We start from the raw sequence: 21,298 nt of genomic DNA on the forward strand, positions 1-21,298 counted from the left end.
AAGTAGTTTTTAAAATGTTAAGTGTCTAGATATTAAAAACAAGTGACAATAATGTTAACTAAAGAAATGTTAATTGGTTATCTATGTTTGATATATTGTGAGAAATAATTGTTTTTCAATGTAAAATAACATTTTTAAAGGGGCTGTGGTGTTGCCCCCCTGCTTCTGCTCCTGGGAAGTGCTTATATGGACTTTGGAAAAAGTAAATGCAAAATGTTACATTTGGAAAGATGTTCCTTTCGTAAATCACTCCCACTATGTGAAGCCAATAAATAGTTCATTTCTTGTCTGGATATTTGATTCTTCATGTGGTTTGTGGGCCATTTTTCTATTTTTAAATTAGGGTTTGGGTATATTGTTTAGGTGTATTAGTAATACATGGGGTATGCAGACTCTTTATTCATGTACACCGATGACAGACAGTGTTTTGTGGACACCCCCAGCCGCTCTTCATAGAGTAATCATTTACAGAAATGTCTTCAGAAATGGTGGTCAGTTCTGATTTTGTAAAAGTGGTGGTCAATTCTCACTGTATATCAATAGGTAGGCTCTTGCAGCTGGCATCAGTATGAGTAATATTTAGTGCCTTTTCTTATTGCATTAGCTGATTGAGTTAGTCAATCAGTGGTATTTATTGAGCACTTACTGTATGCAGGCCAATGTACTTAGCACTTGAGAGAATATAATACAGTAGATTTTGTAGACACAGTTCTTGCCCACAAGGAGCTTACAGTTTATATATAGAGAGAGACATTTAAAATAAATTACAGATATGGGAGATCTTTAAAAATATGTAATGTTGGACAATTTGGTGTAGAATAGTTCATCTAAGAACTATCACCTTGCAAAATATTCTGGTTTCCTGGGTAATCTCTGAATTTCTCAAAAGGAAAGTGTTTCTGACAGGTTCCTCTGGCATCAGATGGTGAGGCTAGAAAAATCGTTCAGTGTAAGTTGGTTTGGCAACCATTTTTTCCTCCTTTCCTTCTCAGTATCCTTTGGCTCTTCTTCCTTTTTCTTCTCATTTTGAGCTTTTCCCCACTGTGTTTCCCACCCGCTATTCGTATAGAGGGGAGCTTATAGTCACACTCTGCTGCAGTGTCAGCTGTGCCCTATGGTGGTGCAGTAGCTGTTGGGAAAGCCTAGGTCTGGACCAGAAATCACTTCTGCTTTCTGCAAAGAAGTGGAATTAGAAAATCTCCCCTTCTCCTCCACCTTTTTCATTCCTGATTCATAAAACCTGTGGAGATCACTTCAGATGACCTCTCTACAAAGCCAATGTTCTATCAACTTGAAATAGAAACAGGAAACCCAGGGAGGAGACAGATAGCTCTACCTGTGGCATTTCCTGCTGCCATGGCAGATGGCCTCCAAAACCAAGTTAACCCAGTTGGTGGCCGACACTATCCCCTGGCAAAAGAGAGCTCGGGTTAGGGCTCCTGCCTTCCCCCGGCTCAGTCTCCAGTCTACCCCACCCCTAGTTCTAGGGGAGTTCAGGTGCCATTTCACTGCCAGGAGCCAGTTCAGAACTGAAGGAAGATGATTTGAAAAAGCAAACACTGGACTGTCACTGGAAGGGGACGTTGCACAAGTGACCTGTGATGGGAAAACACCAAGCCTCTTACACTGTGGCCTTCTTGGCTTCCTGGGTAAGTCCCCACTGAGTAAAACACCTGTACACTTGGATGGCATTTTGAAAATGATCTTGCTTTCCATCATATTTGGCAGTGTAAATCCTGGAGGAATGAGATTAGAAGTGGCCACATGAAAATGCATACTATTCCCAGAACCGTATGCCCCCCAGCTCCTAGTACAGTGCTCCTGTGTGCTTGATGAATACTGATTAATGATGATGATGTTGATTAAAACCTTCCAAAGGGGGGAAAAATGGAGATTTTGTTTTTCTTAAAGTGGATGACATACATAGAAATAGGGCATTTGAAGGAAAATCCTTCCTAGGGATTAGGTTTTTCTGGCTGATCAGAATCTCATGCAAAATGAGGTTATTTCTCTAAGAGACTGTCAAAGAGTGGTTCATATCAGCTAGTTTCTCCCTTATCATTTGAACATCTTCACCCTACAATGTACACAAACTTCCACACTCAAGGAATAGCTAATGTTTCCCTTTCTGGGGCGGCGGGTATTGGTTAAATCATAGCATTTGTTTTATGTGACAGCGATACAGGACTTCCTTCCTCATGAGACCTTGGGAATCCCATTTAAGATGGGAATGAAATAAGTTCTTGAGGGCAAACATGCCCCTTTAAAGAAAGAAAAACAACCTCTCCCACTGTGTTTTATATTATTTCCTTGTGCTAATCTGATATTTCTTTGATATAAACAAAACTCCTTGTGGGCAAGTATCATATCCACCAATTCTGTAGTATTGTATATTCTCAAGTGCTTAATAGAGCGCTCTGCACAGAGTAAGCAGTCAATAAATGCCATCAATCAGTTGTATTTATTGAGCACTTAATGTATGCAGAGCACTGTACTAATTGCTTGGGAGAGCACAATAAAACAGAGTTGGTGTGTGTGTGTGTGTGTATATATATATATATTTATATTTACTTTTCAATTTCTCTCCCTCCTTGTGCTCAAAGGAAGAAGAGAATAATTACTTGGGGTGTAATTTCCAATGTACCTCATTGACAGAAATAGTTTTCCTGAAGAGCAAACTGGCTTTTGGTTATATTTGCAGTTCTCCTTTCTCTGGGCCCCATTTGAGCCCCGGCCCCTGCTGGCCTCTTTGATGTGGCCTTTTGATGTGTGGAACCCTGGCTGTCCTTACTGCTTGCAGCCCTTATCTGGTCAGCTGTCACAATGAAGTGGTGTGAGCTGCTGGAGCTGCTAATAACATTTCAAGAGCTACTTTTAACCCAGCCTGAAGTAAAGACTAATTGCGAATGAGTTGCTTTTAATTTTCACAGTTTTCACCCCTGGAAATAACTTGGGATATTTTCTGTGTTTTTTAGGGAGAGGGGAATGTCATTTGGGTAAATGCGTGTGAGAGTGAGAAACTTGTCGTTCGACAGTCTGTTGCTTATCAAAATGTTTTTGTTAAAATAGCTTTTCTGAACCTAATTAGTGTTGCTAGCTGATTGGAGAGCGGAGCTATTTTTGAAGAGGCTGTGTTTGTTTATGGTGAAGGGATTTTTTTTGGAAAAATTCCTAGCAATCCAAAGATCTGGTTAAATTGGAATAAGTGTTGAAGTAGCTCCATCTCGTGGAGCGTGTGTGATGCTGCAGTTGCGACTTGTCAATGTAAGTTCCTGCAGCTTGCAATGTGTCCTTTATTGTAATAAAGGAAGGGACACTTCCTCCATTAAATCCTCGGACTAAAAGAGGTCTCTGCGCTCGTCGTTTGCCTTAAAATGTTTTCTCCTAGGATAAATATTTTTAAATTGCGAAGCTTTCCATATCCAAGGTGGATGCATACAGGGACTTGAGGGTCTTGTTTTCCTTTTTAAATGGTCCTGATTTGCTTCACCTCCAGCTTCTCTAATAGCTAATAAACCGTGAACTTGGTAAAAGAGTTGCCATTCCCTTTAATCTTTGCTGAGATGTCTCTTGCTGAAGGCAAAAGGGTTGAGGGGGGTTGCCGTCTTTACAAGCTTCCGCTCTGTCTTCCTCATCCACAGGTGTCCGCAAGCATTTTTGCATTCATGAGAAGAGGGGTTAATTGGCAGATGTGGAAGGCAGCCAGACCGACTGTTAATACTGATCGTGATATATGGGAAGGTGTAGGGGGAGAGAAATAAAATTTGCAACTGTCAAGGGCTTGCCAACAGAATGATGAGAAACAGGGTCAGAGAGTGTTTCAGTTGATAATAAGAGGGGAAGGGTGGGTGGAGGCTGAGAATTTGTGCGGTGATTTCATTTGTCCTTGATGCTGACTGGATTAACTGCTTTGTAATTGCTCAGGAAGAGTTTGAACTTTCAGGAAGGAATAAAAAAAAAAACACCCAACAGCAATCTAGGCCCCAGTAAATGATTCTCTGGGACTGAAAATATATGAGTTTGCCACAAAATATTTGGACTCAAATGTTTGGGGATGAGTATTTTGGATGCTGAAATGTTTTAGGTAACTGGAGATGCTTGGATTTGGTTTCTGATCCAGGGCTTGGGCCAGGGAGGTGCCCTGGGTGCCATGGTTGGGCTTAGAAACAGCACTGTGTAGACCTCTCTCTCTCCAGCAGCTCCACAATCAGTGCCAAATTTACCAAAAATGTGTGCCGCACCCCCAGCCCTCTTGTTCTGAGTCTGGGAGCCATGAGTGAGAGAGGAGAGCTTAGGTACATTTTCTGATTTCAAAGTGGACCAGAAATACTGAGTATCAGGCAAATTTTCAATTATCAGAAAATTGAGAATGGGAAATTTGCATTAATAATGTTCATATAATAGAAGAATTTGCTATGGGAATATGTATATATCTATATATTCATATATATTCATATATACGTGTAGTAGTTACTGAACACTTTGGGCAATGCAGTGTACTAAGCATGTGGAAGAGTACAATAGAATTAGTAGACATCATTCCTGCTAGTAAGAAGTTCACAGTCTACAAAACATGGGGGAAATGTTCATCACTGCTCTTGGGGTTGGGGAGGGAGAGTGAATATCCAAGTGTGTAAAGCTAAATTGATGTGATAAAGTGGCAGTAGTGGGGGAAATAGGGTGTGGTGATCAAAGATTAAAGAGGGAAGTCCTCCTGGAGGAGATATGATTTCAGAAAGGCTTTGAAGATAGGGAGAGCAATGGTCTGCCAGATGTGAAAGGGGAGGAAGTTCCATCCAGGCAGGAGGGAGGGTCCAAGAAGGAGGAAGTATGTTAGTAGTTAGGATAAGTAGGTTTGGTTTATTGAGTGCCTTGAAGTCGGACATGTTAAAGAATTTCTTCTTGATGTGAAGAAGAATGGACATCCTTTGGAGTTTCTGAGCGAGGAGATCCGTGATAAATGCTGTTTTAGAAAAATGCCTGGGGTGCAGAGTGACGTATTACCAGGAAAGGAGAGAAACTAGAGACAGGGAGCTCTTTCCTGCAGTATTCAGGAGGGTGATGCAGTATTTAAGTACATGTGAAGGGCTTGGACCAGCACGGTATAGTTTGGATGGAAAGGAAAGTGTCTAGCGATAAGAGCATGGACCTGGGAGTCAGAACACCTGGGTTCTAATCCTGCTCTGCCACTTGCCTGATGTGTGACTTTGAGCAGGTCAATTTAACTTCCCTATGCCTAGGTTCCCTTCTCTTTAAAATGGGGATTCAATACCTGTTATCCTTCCCATTTAGACTGTGAGCCTCATATGGGACAGGCACTGTGTCCAACCTGATTATCTTATATGTATCTCAGTGCTTGGCATTCAGTAAGCACTTAACAAATATTATTGTTACTATTATTATTATGATGTAAATTGTGAAAAATTGTCCAGGAGACCTGTACCTAAAGACTCACCCAACTTCTTAAGCATTATTTCCAAGGCTTCCTATAAATGACACTCGATATCAGATGGTAGGCCAAGACTACCAAAGCTCACCAGCCCTGACACTATGCTCACAGCAACCTAGGTTTATGGGTGGGACATGTGAGGAGAGTGGTTGATAATTTGCCCCCTGAGGAACTGTAGATGGTGTACTGAATTGGGACATATGTGAGCAGGAGGGCAGAAGAGACATTTTGAAGATCCTGAGAAGCACAGTCATAAACTCTGCAGTATAAGGAGTCTTTAAGGAGCCAATTCATTCATTCAATAGTATTTATTTAGTGCTTACTATATGCAGAGCACTGTACTAAGCGCTTGGATTGTGCCAATCAATACCAGCAGGCAGAAAAGCCTGGCATGTGGAAATTAGGTTGGGGATTGGTTTCTTTCTGTGGTGGCTTTGTGAAGATTGGCCACCAAGAGAGAGCATCTAAAACAGATACCACTCTTAAGGGACATCCAATTACATGGGCTAGGAGCTTTGCTGACAGTAGCACTATCTTTGAGAGAGAATTCTACAGTATTCTAAAGATCTAAAAGTTTTAAATGAGCCTGAGAGAAGTTTTGAGATTTGAATAATTCCACGTATCTAACAGTCTCTTAAAGTCAACTCCCTTCGAGGATGAGGAAAGCAAAGAATCACACCTACCCAGAATGCCCTACTGAGATGTCATTATTGACATAATTTCTTAAATCTTCTACATCTCAGCAGACTGGAGCTAGGGTGAGCATTCGTCCCATTCTATAATGGACAACCTGGTTTGTAGCTGGTGTCATCCCCTTCCTGTACAGTTATGGCACTGAATGACTTTGTATTTGGTATTTCTTTTTGAAATGCCCAGTGTCCTTCTGCTTATGCTCCTGCTGCCAAGCCACCTGCATTTACAGTGACCAGAGAGGGCAGTGCAACATCTGTGGAGCAGTGGGGAAGGTCAGCAGTACTCCTGGTGACATACTTAGCAACTTTATAGGTTCTGCAAGTTTCCATGAAGAACTTTTTCATGAATGTCCTTGTGATCCATATACATTATTTACAGTTCATTCATTCAATAGTATTTATTGAGCGCTTACTATGTGCAGAGCACTGTACTAAGCGCTTGAAATGTACATATTGTCCCAGGGTCAGCAAAGGGGCAGCCAGATTCTTTTAATGTCTCCAGGGATCGCCTTGACAGCCAAAAATTGGGTCACCGCACAGGTACGGGGTTGGGGGCGGTGGGAGGGAGGAAATAGCCAGGAATTGCTACTGGATTGTTTTGGCCCCCAGGAAGATCAAAGTAAACCCCAGACATACCTGAGCAAGAACAGGAAAAGGTGAAATGGGAAGGGGTTTGGGCCAGGATAGGATAGTTCCCAATTTTAAGACCCCATTGGGTTAGAAATGTGGGGGAGGCTGGGCTGCTCTAGGTTATCCTAGGGTTCTGAGAAGCAGTGTGGCTTAGTGGAAAGAGCACGAATCTGGAAGTCAGAGGACCTGGCTTCTAATCCTGGCTCTGTCACTTGCTGGCTCTGTGACCTTGGGATTCAGGGTGCTTCCATTTCCACAAGCATCCTGGAACCTGACCCTGGCCCAACCTGGAGTCTTTGACTAAGAATTGCATGTCTAAGGTTGCCCCTGCTCATTCGAAGTTCTGGCCTGCCCTAGGGATCACCAAAAGTCAATATGGTGCTCCAGGACCCCTTCTGTTGGCAAAGGTTGGACTTTATTAATGTATCTGCTGGCTCTGGGGAGGATTTTCATGGTTTAGTCTACTCCCAGCACCCTGAGGCCGCTTAGGAAGTGTGGTGTGGAAGCAGCTGGGGGATAGGCTGCCATTGGTCTGATCCTCTAGAGATGGGTGGGATTGTGAGTGTGCTTAGAATTCAAATGGATTCCAGTCTAACTGTGGGATTGAAGTGCCTACTACATGCCAAGCTCTGTAGTAATCAGTGGGGTAGGTACAAGATATGTCATACATAGTCCCTGTCCCACATGGAGCTCATATTGTAAGTAGAAGGAAGAGTGAGTATTGAATTACTATTTTACAAATGAGGAAACTAAGGCACAAAGAAGTTAAGGGATTTTGCCCAAGGCCACATCACAGGCACGTGGCAGAGCAAGTATTAGAACTTGGGTCAATCAATTGAATTTATTAAGTGCTTACTGTGTACAGAGACACAGTACTAAGCTCTTGGTAGAGTACAATATAGCAGCCACATCCCCTCCCCTTTGACTTCCAGGACCATGCTCTTTCCACAAGACTAGTCAGGACAATTACCTTAACTGCGAAGGGGTCCTGGGAATGGAATGTTTCCGGTATGGACTGTAAGGGAGATCAGAGCAGACTGGGTCTCAGCCTTGCGCTTGGTTTATCCCATGAAAGCACTCAGAAAAGATAATGGAAGAGCCTAAAATATCACTTTGCTGATGGTCTCTCAGTCTCCTGACATTTGTAGTTAGAAACACGAAGATAATGGAAATCAAATCTCATGCTTCAAGGTGTCAGCTGATTACCACGTGGACTGAGAAGGAATTTTCTCCCTTGCATATAAAAGTCAAGCATCCACTCATGTTTTCTTTTACCTTGTTAACTTGCTTTAGGGCTATTATTTCATGACTGGTATGGTGGGATTTCTGCCACCTGACCTGGCAGACTAAACATCTGAGTTTGGCTGACCTCATCAGTGGTTGGCTGGAGGGCTGCCCTGACCAAGGACATACTCTCTGCTTTGTTTATCGAGGTCTCAGAATAGCTCATCGATCTCTGGGTAAGACTTCATAAAGATGCGCTGTTCCTGACAATTGACTGGGGAGGGAGGGAAAAATTCAGAGAACACTGTGCTCTTTTGCCTTCCTGTAGTGGTTTATAACTCTTGCTGATGAAATTCTCTCCCCTCTTTTCCCCAATCCTTCCTCTCTATCTGCTCCTCTCTTCCATTTCCTTGTCCTTGTTCCCCTTCTCTCTCCCCTTCCTTCTCTCTTTCACTTCTCTCCTTTTCACTTATCTTACTGCCACCTCCCCACTCCATTCAGCTAGGTTTAAAAGGCCTTGTTTTTGTAGTGACTTGGTAAGAGGCTTACCCCTGAAATGCCTGGAAAATTAGAACTTTTCTTGCTTATCACAGTTCATGGAGACAACTTGGCTTTAGGATGAGCTGCAGTATTCCTCTTGAAGTTGTCTTTGAAAGTTGTTGAGGTAGAGGATACCTAGTTTAGGGGCAAGAATCCATCTTGGGAGTGTTTTTCACAGGACTAAATGAGCCCATCTTATATCTCCCTTATGGTGCTCATCTCCAGATTGTTGGAATGCTGGTACAATACTGGGCCCATCAAGTGACTACTTGCTTTGTGTCTCTCCTTTCTGGGAAAGGTGGAAGACGTTTTCATGCCGGGAAGGATTTTCTTTACAGAATATGTTGGAAGTCTTGATGTTGAGCATGGTTGTAACTTTACTCGTTATAGGTCAGGTTTATGCATTAGGTAATGCTGTTTAGTATGAAATTTCAATTGAGTTGCTGGGAATTCATTTTATTGCTGTCATAGAGGCTTAGGCAAGGAGTCAATGAGAGAGAATTCAAAATGAAAAAAGAAACATTGCTTTGGTAAGAATGTTTTTGTTTGGGTGTAGCATTTCCCTCCCTCAGATTGCCACCTTGCTCTCCATCTTTCTCAGCAATTCTTGCATCCCTGATGGGGCAAAAGTAATAGCACCTTAATCGTGATTCTCGCTCTGCTTTGTATAAAATTGGGTTCATAGTCTTCTGGACTGTAAGCTGGTTGTGCATGGTTGTTTCCCAAGAGCATAGTACAATGCTCTGAACACAGGGAGCACTCTACTAATAGGATCGGATTTTGAGGCCCCTCAATGCCTGGGTCCAAAGCAGGAACATTGCAGCTGATCTTTGCCCAATTAATAGGACAATACTGTTGCCATTGGATCCATGTTTTGCTTCTCCTAGCGAAAGAAAATGAGAGCTGCTTGCCCTGTTCTAACATGCTTCCCGAGCAAGGGTGGTGATTCCGGGTGGATGGGGACCAGAAAACTTTCCTCTTTAAAGTAAGTTGGAGATCTACTACATAGGTCAACCCCCCCAGTAGGAATCAGCATTTTCTGTGGCAGTACTACTAGCTGAAGATAACAATAATAATGTGGGTATTTGTTAAGTGCTTACTATGTGCAGAGCACTGTTCTAAGCACTGGGGTAGATACAGGGTAATCAGGTTGTCCCACGTGAGGCTCACAGTTAAACCCCATTTTACAGATGAGGTAACTGAGGCACAGAGAAGTTAAGTGATTTGCCCACAGTCACACAGCTGACAAGTGGCAGAGCCCGGGATTTGAACCCATGATCTCTGACTCCCAAGCCCGGGCTCTTTCCACAGAGATACGCTTAGGGATCAAAGGACCCTAGAAAAGCAGCATGACTTACTGAAAGGAGCATAGGCCTGGGAATCAGAGGACTTGGGTTCTAATCCTGGCTCTGCTAATTGCCTGCTGTGTGACCTTGAGCAAATCCTTTAACTTCTCTGTGTCTCATCAATTATCTCCTCGGTAAAATGGGGATTAAATACCTGTTCTCCCTGCTACTTCTACTGTGAGCCTCATGTGGGAAAGGTTGTGTCTAACCTGATAAACTTGTATCTACATGCAAATTCGTGAAGCTTTGCATATTTTTAGCCTTCTTTAAAAACACATCTCTTCCAAGAAATCTTCACCAACCAAACTCTCATTTCTTCATCTCCCACTCCCTTCTGTATCACCTTTACACTTGGATTTGCACCCTTTATTCACCCCACAGCACTTAGGTATATATCCGTAATTCATTTATATTAACATTGGTCTCCCCCTCTAATAATAATAATAATAGTAATTATAGTGGTATTTCTTAAGCAGTTACTATGTGTGGGGCACTGTACTGGATTCAAGCAAATCAGGTTGGATACAGTCCGTCCCTGTTCCGCATGGGGCTCAGTCTTAATCTCTCTATAACTGAGGCACAGAGAAGTTGTGACTTGCCCAGAAAGCTCCTTGTGGGCAGGAAATGTATCTTACCAACTCTTATGTTGTACACTTTCATGTGCTTTGGGCACACAGGAAGCACTCAGTAAATACAATTGATTGATTCATTGATTACCCCAGTGCTTAGAACCGTGCTTGATATGTAGAATATACTTAACAAATACCTTTTAAAAAAATTGCAAGTTTTTGTTTTTGTGCATTTCTGGACATTGGACTGAATTCTTTTAGGCTTCTTTAGACTTTTTTTCGCCCGATCCTATTGAGTGTTTACTGTGTGCAGAGCACTGTACTAAGCATGAAAAAGTACAATATAACAGAGTTTGTAGATCCATTCCGTGCCTAGAAGGGGAGATAGACTTTAATATAATAAATTATGGATGTGAATAACAGCTATTTTAGGCAAATTTTCCCCTCTAACCTCCATCTTCAGGACTTCTTTCATTGATATGCTCCACTCCTGTTCCACCTGATTCCTAATTTAGAATCCCCCTTCCACTTATTTTTCATTATCCTGCATTCTGCCGACCTTCCCACCATTCCCCAGTCTCTGGGCCTTTGATCCGCCCACTCCCAAGAGCTTTGTCTTGTCCTGGGGAACACTGAAGGAAACATGGAGGAGAACTCAGAGCTGGGTTGTGGGGTGGGAGCGGGGATACTGGGAGCGGGGATCTCTCTAGCTCCCAGCTTGGGAAATGCTAATGGAGATTTTGCCCCAGGTTTTCCCCTTTGGAACCCAAAATGGCCACATATGTATTGTTAGCTCCCCTTAACTATAATTTTAGTATTCATCTCTCCCCTAGATTGCAAGCTCCTTGAAGCCAGGGATTGTGTCGACTATTGTACTCTCACAAATAGTTTGAACGGTGCTCTGCACAGAGTAAATGCTCAATAATACTACTGATTTAATTCATTTACTTATAAGGTTTTATCCCAAGTGGAATACTGCTATTTGTTGACTTTCTTTTTTGTAGAAAAAGACAAAACTTACACCACTTCCTTCTATTTCCAATTTTTCCCACATTTGTCTTCCCTCCTGCTGTTTAAAATGTAGCAGTAAACTGGATCTGGTGACAATGACACAAATCTTTACTGAAGAAATGGAAGTGCTGAAAATGATAGATTATTTACAAAAATGCACAGCTTTTTAACAAAGTGTGATCTCTATTGCAGATGCAACAGTCAAAAGGTGTTTTTTAATGCCAAATACTGTTTTTAAAACATGAAAATATTGAAAGGGAATACTAGTAATTGTGCTTTTCCCTTTCTCAGCTGGAGCTGAACTCTCGCCAGATTGTATTTTTTTCAATCTCTCTTTCCAAAGCATTCTTTCTTTGGTAGTTCTAAAAAACAAATAAAACTCTTGAGTTAATATTGAGGAGCATAAAAATGAAATTCTAGGTAAAAAAATGTTTGGAGAGTATATATGAAGATGAAATACTGAATCTGAGGAAAAGCTTTATACCTGAGAGGGGGGCATAGGGATTTTAAATTCCTATAGTGTGCAGTGATTAAGGGATGGCCATTTCCTACTAAATAGCCTAAAGGTCCATATATAATCCAACCTAGAAGCAGACAAGTGTTATTGCTTTACAAGTTATGCACTTAAAGTATACAGGTTTCCAAGCCAACCATGCTTATAAGGGCTATTTGACATTTTCTTGGTTATCTTTGTATCTTGCCTTGTTTCTTTATCCTGAAAGCCTTTTTGCCCTTCATGAAATTTTTGACCCCACCGAGGTTTATAGCAGTAAACCATAAAGCATTTAAACATTAATTCCAAGTTTAGAACCTTTCCCTCTCCTGGACTAATTTTTAACCATCTCTTAAATTTAGGGTATAGGATGTGCTGCTTTCTTTGTTACCATGCCATCTTGATCTGGGGACCACCCAGCCCCGTCCCTATCCCCAGTAATATACATATTATTGTATATTACAGTATTCAGAACCCTGGGCACATCCAAGACAATCTGATCAGACACAGTTCTGACCCTCATGGGGCTCACAATCAAAGGGGTAGAATGAGCAGATATTTGTCTTCATTTTACTGATGAGGAAACTGAAGCAGAGAGAGGTGAAATGATTTGGCCAAGGTCACCCAGCAGGGAAGTGGCAAAGCTGGGACTAGAACTTGGGTCTCTTGACTTCTAGGCCCGTGCTCTATCCTTTAAATCATATTACAGGTGGCTCTTGGTGGCAGTAGGTTTCCCCCATCTTTGTCCCCGGGCATCACCACAGAACCTTAGGGATGTCAGGGGGTAAAGGAGTCTTGCAAGGATCCTAGGGGTAAGAAGCCATGGGCGGTTAAGACGTAGAATTGATATCAAGGAGTGGGTCAAAGTGGAGCAACCCACCTATTTCATTTTAGTTGATTTTGAACAAAGCACTGTTGATTTCCTGCCTTGGCCTTAGTGTATACTTGCTACGCTTGCAAAATCTCATCACATTTCATTCACGAGTGGCTTGTTAGGAATGAGAAAAAAAGATGATTTGTTTGGCATCTGTGAACACCTCGGATTTCTTTAGAAATGCTCAGGATTGTTATTTGGCGGGGGGACTAGGGCAAGAGAGTGTGTGTGATATGGAACTGTGAAAGCTCCAGCTGGGGAGAGTTCCCCATCGTAAAGATCTGACTGAAACGAGCCCTCAGTGGGGTCATTCCAGAAAATTTAGTGTGGATGCAAAGTCATTCTCACCGTCCTGGCACTTTGAAAGAAAGTGAACCTAAGGCCAACTGTTCCGCAGTGCTGGCTGCATTCTTTTTCATTCACTTCCCCACAATATTTATAATGTTCATACTTGAGTCAGCGACCATCTTAGGAAGGATTTGATTTAATTAAAATGTAAAATGGAAGAGAGAAAGGTGGAGCCACATAATTGCCTGATTTGGGCTACATAAAATAATAAACTAATGAAGTTCCAGCCCAAACAATATCAGATGAGGGTGACGTCTATGGGACAGAGAGAAGCCAGACAACAATGCCTTAGACAAAGAAGTAGTTTACCCAGAGAGTTTGAGAAAGGGACTGGGGGTGATGGTCTAGTAAACTCCCAAACTAGGGAATGGAATTGCCTCCAAAAGTCAGCCCCGACCTCTAAATCTGTAGTACAGCCTAAAGGAATGACAAATTCCTTACTCTCTAAATGGGGAAAAAAACATATAAAAAACATTTATAATGAGTGGTCAAAATAAATAATCACATCTCTGCCTGAGCTCTAAGGAAAGTGTAAGTAGGTTCCCAAGAGCTAGAGTTGACTTGAAGGGGTGATGTAGCTAAGGGTGCTGGAAAGTTAATTGCGGAAAGCTTGTTGGAAGAGGTGAGATTTTAAGAGGACTTCAAAGTTGGGGAGAGCTGTGGTCGGTCTGTGAGGAGGGAGGGAGTTCTAAGCTATGAGTAAGGGGATGGTGGCAGGAGAGTTGAGTGGGATGTACAGTTGGCAGGTTGGCTTGGGAGGGACAAAGAGAACGAGTGGGGGAAGAGAGTAAACACGGAAAGTGGGATCAGATGGTGGACAGCTTTGAAACCAGGATATTGTCCCTCCCCACTCATCCTTTCCCACACCCCACAGCGTATAATATAGAACCCGTCATCCTTTAGATATACATCTTCATTGAATTTTCGTTGGGTGCCCCCTTAAATCATTGCACAGAAGAGATGGGCAGAGTTAAAAGAAATCCCCAATTTCCTGTTCTGCCCTGAAGTTTTTCAGTCACATTGCTTTTAGAACTCCCCATTATGGCAGGAACAAACTTAATTTATAGTTAGCAGGCATGTCATTTTTTTACTAAGTTTTTTCCAGATTTCCCCCATCCCCCTCCAAAGATTCCAGCCGATGGTGGTTTCTTCCATGGAATGGGAGCAGCTGAGGAGACTGCTACAAGCAGGAAAGCATTCCAGTATCCTGAGCCACTTCTCCCTGCCTCCACTTAAAAGGAAATGATCCAGATCCAATGACGAGGGTCACTCTTGTATTTCCTTTATCCCTATTCTAATCTGTAAGGTTTCCCCTGAGATTGTAAACTCTTCATGGACAGGGATTGTGCCTACCAACTCCATTGTACTTAACTCTCCTAAGCACTGAGCACAGTGCTCTGCACACAGTAAGTATACTTCTTCCAAATGTCCCCAATATCATCTAGTACAGAGCTTTGCCCTCAGACACTCAATATCAATAAATGCCAGAGAAGATCTTTTTTAGACTATGCAAATGAGGAGTTAACTATGTGGGAAGAAACAGTGGAGTTGAAAAAAGAAATGCAAGAAGGCAATGATTCGCAAATTATTTTTATGCTCTGGAGCTTTTACTCATTCCCCATTTTAAAAAAACACAAACCATTTTATTATGTGGCTTTTTGGGTCACTTGACAATAGTATGAAAGTGTTTTTTTGAAGCAAACCTTTAGATGGCAGCATCTCTCACTGCTACAATTTCCTGGCTCAAAATATTTTGCATTCAGAATGTTTCCTGTGGCTCCTATTTAAGCACACTTTGTAAAGTTTACTGCCATGGATAATAATTTTAAAGCCAAATGAGCAACTTGTGTATTAAATATAATGCAACGGTTGGAAGCAGCAGTTGGAACTATTTGAGGAAGAGATTCTACTTTCAATCAACTGATAAATTCCAGGATTTTCCTTTTCCCCTGAAGGAGGGGGCCGAGCACCTGATGTTCCTTTGTGTCCCTGAATCCCTTGTTGGAAAAGCCGCCGGGTCCTGGGTTAGGCAGAGTCAGGTTCCAAGAACAGTTCTTCTCTTCCCTGCCTCTCAAAGTTAGGCTTTGCATCACCAACTGGATAAAAATGCCCAGCAGTATAAAACGGCTGCTCTCCCTGCATCTCCAGAGCATGTTAGAGTTCCGAGCTGCCCTCTTTGTAGTCCTCCTAGCCCCGAGATACCAGGCAGCCTCACTATCTTCATCCGGGGAAGAGAAAAGTTTTGAATCGGGAACTCCCAAACACGCAGTCCAGGTTTAAACATGTCCGAGGCACCCACTTTACGTACACTGGAATCAGCTTTAGGAACTCCATGGCAGGCTAATGGCTTCTTGTTCCCCACTAGGGTTTCCAGTCCAAAATCGAACTTGTGCTTTCTTTCTCTGACAGCCTGGGCGGCTCCAGTGGAAACGTTTTTCTCTGGCCTCCCCTGAAGGTCGGGGGGGGGGGGGGGAGTGGAGTAGGGGGGGTGTGTGTGTGTGTGTCCGTATACGCGCGCGCTCCCTTCTTTGGTTGTGTTAGCACTTTAGATTTGTTTGGATCTCGGGAAGGACACATACTGTACATTGTGAAGTTTGTTTTGCATCTGGAAGGAATTAGCCACACTCAGATCTTTCCCACTGCAGGTCCAATCAGGAAGCCCAAGTACGTGGAAAGCCCCAGAATACCAGGAGATGCAGTTATAATACCATTGAGAAAAGTGTCAGAGGCAACAGAGCCCAGTCAGAATGGTAAGGATGTGTTTTCAGTGACTTTAAAAAAAAAAAAAATGACACAACCACCATCTCCATTTCAGGAAGCGATAGACATGAAAGCGGAGCACAGAAGACAAATGTGCTGCTGAGCTGATGGAGTTTGGAGTTGTTAGTACATGATCTGTTTAGCTGTGGAAACAGGATTGGGTGGGTTGTATGTACTTATGTGGGTGGGTGTTCTATGGATGTGCATTTCCAGCCTGGCTTGAATCCTTTTCTCTATTCTCTCCTTTCCAACCTTCGAAGACCTACCCTGATGTTGATTCTTTGTGTGTGGTTTTGGGGCAGTTTGTAATTCAGTTCTCCTGCATTTAGTTCTTCAGCAAAACTTGTCTTCAAGAAAGAAGGGTGAGGGGAACAGTTCCATCCTGGAAGATAACAGCCACATCCCTAGAACTGAGTCTGTTCTTGCAAGTTCTCGTTAATTAAGTGGTGAACACCTAATAGTTTCTTCAATGAATGCTGGATTAGAGGACCCAATTTGTTTCAAACGTGTGTGTATGTATGTGTGTGCGCAGGCGTACACACACACACATATAGCTGATAAAAAAAAGACAGCCCTGCATATGGCCTATTAATAGAACTTTTTGTTCTTTGATGTTAATTCAAGAATTCATTCTTTGTATATTCAGCTTCAGAGCACAAAGGGAGGAGGCAGTGGAAAATATCATGCTTCACTCTTAATTGAACATCAAACTGCCTTGCTTACAATGAAGCCTGGATTTTTCTGATTAAGGCGCTCCTTTTCTGACCTGTGGTTTTAACAATGAGTCCATTTGGCAGTTCTGGACACCTACATTTTGTCCTGTATCTTGTGCCCTGGAGAGGGATATCCTTGGAGATCTGTACAGGCAATGGTGTGTCAGAGGTGGGGGTGATGAGTAGAGGGCTGAAGGTGAAACAAGGTTCCCTTTTTGGTGGGTCTGCTTTCCCTTCCCTCTCCTGGATTCCAGGATTGAAGACCCTCCCATTAACATGACAGGGTTGAATTTGGCTGCTGTCAGAGTTAAATTGTTCGGCTGCTTTGGCCGCAATCCAGGAAGGTTGCTAATGAGTAGCATGGGGCGTTTTCCTCCGCTTGTCTTCTCTTGAGTATTGAGCACTCCTTCATCAGCTGCAGTCCCAGGGTGATTGGAGCTGGGATACGCTAGGCGCTTCAACACCACCAGCCACAGTGAGACTTCTACTGCTAGAATGAAAGCAAACACACGATTTTGCCAGGTAAAAGACCAGAATTTAGGGTCTGCATCCTGGGAATCTGCTGAAGTTTTGGGGAAAGGTGGGGCAGGCTCGTAAACTTTTTAGTATGTGGAGAGGGTATACTGATCTGTTGATCTGATGGGGAGCCATGGCAGAGTTAAACTTCTGAATGGGAAGGTTTTTGTTTTTTTTGGTCTAATGCTATTAAATACGAAATGGCAATTGGTAATGGCATTGTATTTCATAATTTGCATGAAATCCTTGACATTTTTATGGGGTGAATCCATTCTGCTAGGCTTAAAGGAAGGTTTTTCTGTCAGTGATTTTGATCCTGTAGGAAAGGCTGAACTTCTGGGACCAAAGTAGGGCTTGCAGGTTGAAAAACGATAGAAACTTTCCATAGCTGCAATCCTTAAATCCTTTGCTAGCCCTCTGCCAGCTGGCCTGTAAGTGGGCACCAGCAATATTGTGCATATATAGGACTAAAATGCATGGCCCTCCACTCCTCAGGCCAACCGACCAAACGTATGAACCCTCACATTTCAAACTCTGTCATTTGCAATTCGGGTAGCCTGTCAAATGCTCCCATCTTGTAAAATGTCATGTGATTCCTCAAATTTTTAAACTTTAAATTTTTAAATTTTTGCCATTGCCCCATTGGGGTTTATGATGGACAAACTTAAAATCCAAACATTACAGCACCCTTTTTTGCAAGTTCCAGCTTCAGTTAATAAAGAAGCCAAAAACACAATTCAAATTGCAGTTTGTCCTTGTGATTGTGCTTATGTTCTTTAGCCCTTGAGTTTGCCTGGTCTGAGGATATGAGTAGTGGTCATAATAAGGCTGATTGGACTGGAAAAGGGAAAGATGGTGGTGACATGGTTGTTTTGGAAGACCCAAAGCTTTTTAAAAATTTGAGAAACTATTTACCCTGCATTGTTGCTTTAGTTCTTTACAGGGAGAAAGGTATTTAACATTTAAGGGAAACCTAGTTCATGTTTCCACCGCATGAAGAATAATGACTAATTGGAGGGAATTAAGCAAAATGCATCTGTCAGTCAATTGTATTGAGTGTTTACTGTGTGCAGAGCACTGTACTGAGAGCTTTGACAGAGTACAGTATGAGAGTTTGTAGATATGTTCCCTGCCACAAGTAGCTCACAGTCTAGAGGGGGAGATAGGCATTAAAGTAAGTTACAGTCCTGAGGGTGGGGTGAATGAAGGGTATAAATCAGAGTGCAAGGGCGACACAGAAAAGAAAGGAAGTAGGAGAAATGAGTGCTTAGCGGGGAAGGTCTCTTGAAGGAGATGCGATTGTAATAAAGCTTTGAAAGAGGGGAGAGTTGTGTGTTGGATATGAAGGAGGAGGATGTTCCAGGCCAGAAACAGGGTTTGGACAAGGGGTCGGCAACCAGATAGATAAAATGACACCTACTCTTTCTCCAGTCCCGTATCTCCTCCATGGACTTACTGCTGGAGAATCCAGTGGAAAGATCACAGCTCTGGAAATCAGGATACTTGGATTCTTGTTCCTGCTGGAGCTACGCTGTCAGTGGAGTAGGTTTCTGATAGTACCACCCAGGGTGGTTTGGCGAGGTGGACAGGCCCAGCAAGAATCCTGAAAGATCACTGGCTCACGTGAGCAACAGAAACTGGAGTGGCTACCAAGGCAACTGTCTGCCAGGTCAGGACACTATAGCACTGCATCGGCACTGTATTGTAGACATTTGGCCATAAATAGGTCCTACAAAATAAACCTCCAAGAGCCCTGCGCTGTGTGCTGCGCCTCTGCTCATCTGTTTGCACATTACACTCCTCCCCTTCTCCCGCCCTCGGTAACACGACAGGCCCCAGGTCGAAAGGGTGTTGATAGTGCAGGTCCAACCACTTGCACTTGAATCAATTTCTTCATGTAGGTTCTCAGTCACGGTGTCTCAGAACTGGGTTTGTTCAGCATTCCCGATGGGAGACTCCATCCTCCTCATCAGCATCTCTCAGGTGAAAGATTGCTGTTTCTCCCTTGCCAACAAATCAAGTGGAAACTGGGCTTGCAACACATCTCCCCTTCCTCCTCCTCTTCCCTCCCCAACTAGAATAAAGGCATGCCAAGACTAGCCCAGTTTTACATTTACCAAAGCACAGTTCCTAAGTACATCTTGGATTCCTAGGAAACACAGTGATTTACCTTGGATTCTGGGTTCCCTGGGGGGGAGGTAAGATAATTTTAGCAATCTCAATGGAGAGTGGAGGGTTCCCTCACATTTTCCAGGGATTTAACAACACATAGTTAGCATTTGAATTGGAAGTGCTTCAAACTATGGGATAGTTTGACAGCACTGTAGTGATAAATTTAGAAAAGGCTAAGAATCAAATCTAAGGAACCTAACCTTAGGAGAAACAAAGGATGTCCTTTGATACTTACTAAGTGTTCTTGTAGAGTACTTGTTCATAGACCTCTGTGAGGGGACTACTTCTGTTAGCAAACCACATGTGCTTGGGGACCAAGTGATGGGGTCCTGGGCAGATGCTCTTCACTGAAACCTGTTCAGCTGGGGAGTATGTGTGTACGTGTTTCCTTTTAGTGCTTAGCGATTCATACCTGAAAGATCTTCTTAAGCAGGCCTTTCAAAAGGTGGCAGGAAAGTAAACAAAGGAATCAGACAAAAATAAAAAGAGTTACCCCTTTTAAATAGATGGTCATTCCTTTACAGTCCCTCCCAAATACTAAAGTCTGAGATTTACAGGAAATAAATGTGTCCTTACTGATGCACTGAAGGAAGGCAGTGTGGCAGACCCTGAAATGTCTAAATTGGGACTTATAGCCTCAGTATTCCAGGAATAGACTAGGTCATTTTCTCCACAGCTAGAGGATCAAAACAAGCAGTGGCTCTTTTGGGGAAAATGTCCCACACCAATGATATTTCCCTAGCATGTCCAGATCTGGAGTCTGAGAGCAGAGAGGGTACTTTTCCTCTGAACTCTGACCCTTCCTTGTCCAGCAGAGAATGGCTTGATCACAGCAGATGTGAAAGAGGAGTTAAGTTCAGAGGTGGGAGATAAATTCAGACACATCATTAAATTCAGAGATGTCATCTCAGCCTGCCATCGCTGGCTTCTCAGCCCCGCCTGGTTCCTTTCCCATCGCTGGTTTTTGGGTTGTTACCCTGCCCAGAGACAGTCGATATTCAGCTCTTTCTGGTGTGGTTTCCAAAGACCAGCCCTGCCTTTCCTTTCTGCTGCTGTATCCCCACCCACTAATTACAGATGTCCAAGTCTCTGGTGATAACGGTCAGCTGGGAAGCTAGCTTTAAAAAAAAAAAAAAGATGGAGAAACTCCTGATGGTTCACTAGAATTTTAACCTGGTAAAAGCAAGTTTTCTTTCCCCATCCAAGAGACTATCCCTCAGTGGAGGAGAATTTAAAACTGAACGAAAGAGTGGTAACAAACCAATCATTTTTACCATTTTATTTGTCAAAAGGTTTTGTTGCCTACTCATGCCTCACATGAATCATATACAAAACCCACCACTTAGAATAGCAACAGTTTCCATTAAAAAAGAAAGTCAGGTGACTGACCTTTAAAGAACTAAATCAAAAGATTAGGTTTCAAATCAAGCCCCATTGACCTTCCCCATACTGAATAATAAACATTATTTCTAATTTGCAAAGAGTTTTGAGGGCAGTTTTCTAATTCTTTAATTTAAATCCATCTCTACTAGACCACACTGCTTTCTGGCCCACAGGAGAAGTTTCCTTATGATTCCAGACTTCAGTCTCCCCACAAATTCTCCTGACCAAAATGCTCGCAGTTGTGGCGCTTGCCATCTCAGAATGTTGCCGCCTATCAGAAATGACTGGGGCAAGGGCAGGAGGGTGACTTGTGAGTTCCCACAAACGGTAACAGGTCCCTTTATTGTTTAATGAAAGTTAAAGGTGGTGTTAACCAGCTTGGCATTTTGCCAGTTGCTGGAACTCTCCCCAGCATCTCAATAGGCATTATGAGGTCTTGTGCAGTTTTGTGAGTCCTTGAAGCCCTGTATGTGATCGCCCTTTCAATGCTTAAATTTGAGAATACTGAGGGGTTTTTTGGTCTTTCATTATTTTGCTGTCCTTCACAAACAATTGGGTGTGGTGGTGGTGGCTGCCAG

General features: G+C 42.8%; 1 protein-coding gene across 4 annotated transcripts in view; it reads left to right on the plus strand.

Moving 5' to 3' along the window:
* TANC1 (tetratricopeptide repeat, ankyrin repeat and coiled-coil containing 1) overlaps positions 1 to 21,298 on the plus strand; it is a 153,282-nt gene that overhangs the window by 70,716 nt on the left and 61,268 nt on the right. For 3 of the 4 annotated variants that reach the window (XM_029072365.2, XM_029072367.1, XM_039913019.1), the window contains exon 4: positions 15,822 to 15,926. The exons of the other annotated variant lie outside the window; for it this stretch is intronic. In XM_029072365.2, the coding sequence (XP_028928198.1) occupies positions 15,822 to 15,926 (105 nt within the window). The remainder of the gene's footprint in view (positions 1 to 15,821; positions 15,927 to 21,298) is intronic. 4 annotated transcript variants of the gene reach the window in all.

This window comes from Ornithorhynchus anatinus, chromosome 9 (assembly GCF_004115215.2).
Source record: "Ornithorhynchus anatinus isolate Pmale09 chromosome 9, mOrnAna1.pri.v4, whole genome shotgun sequence".
NCBI lineage: Eukaryota > Metazoa > Chordata > Mammalia > Monotremata > Ornithorhynchidae > Ornithorhynchus > Ornithorhynchus anatinus.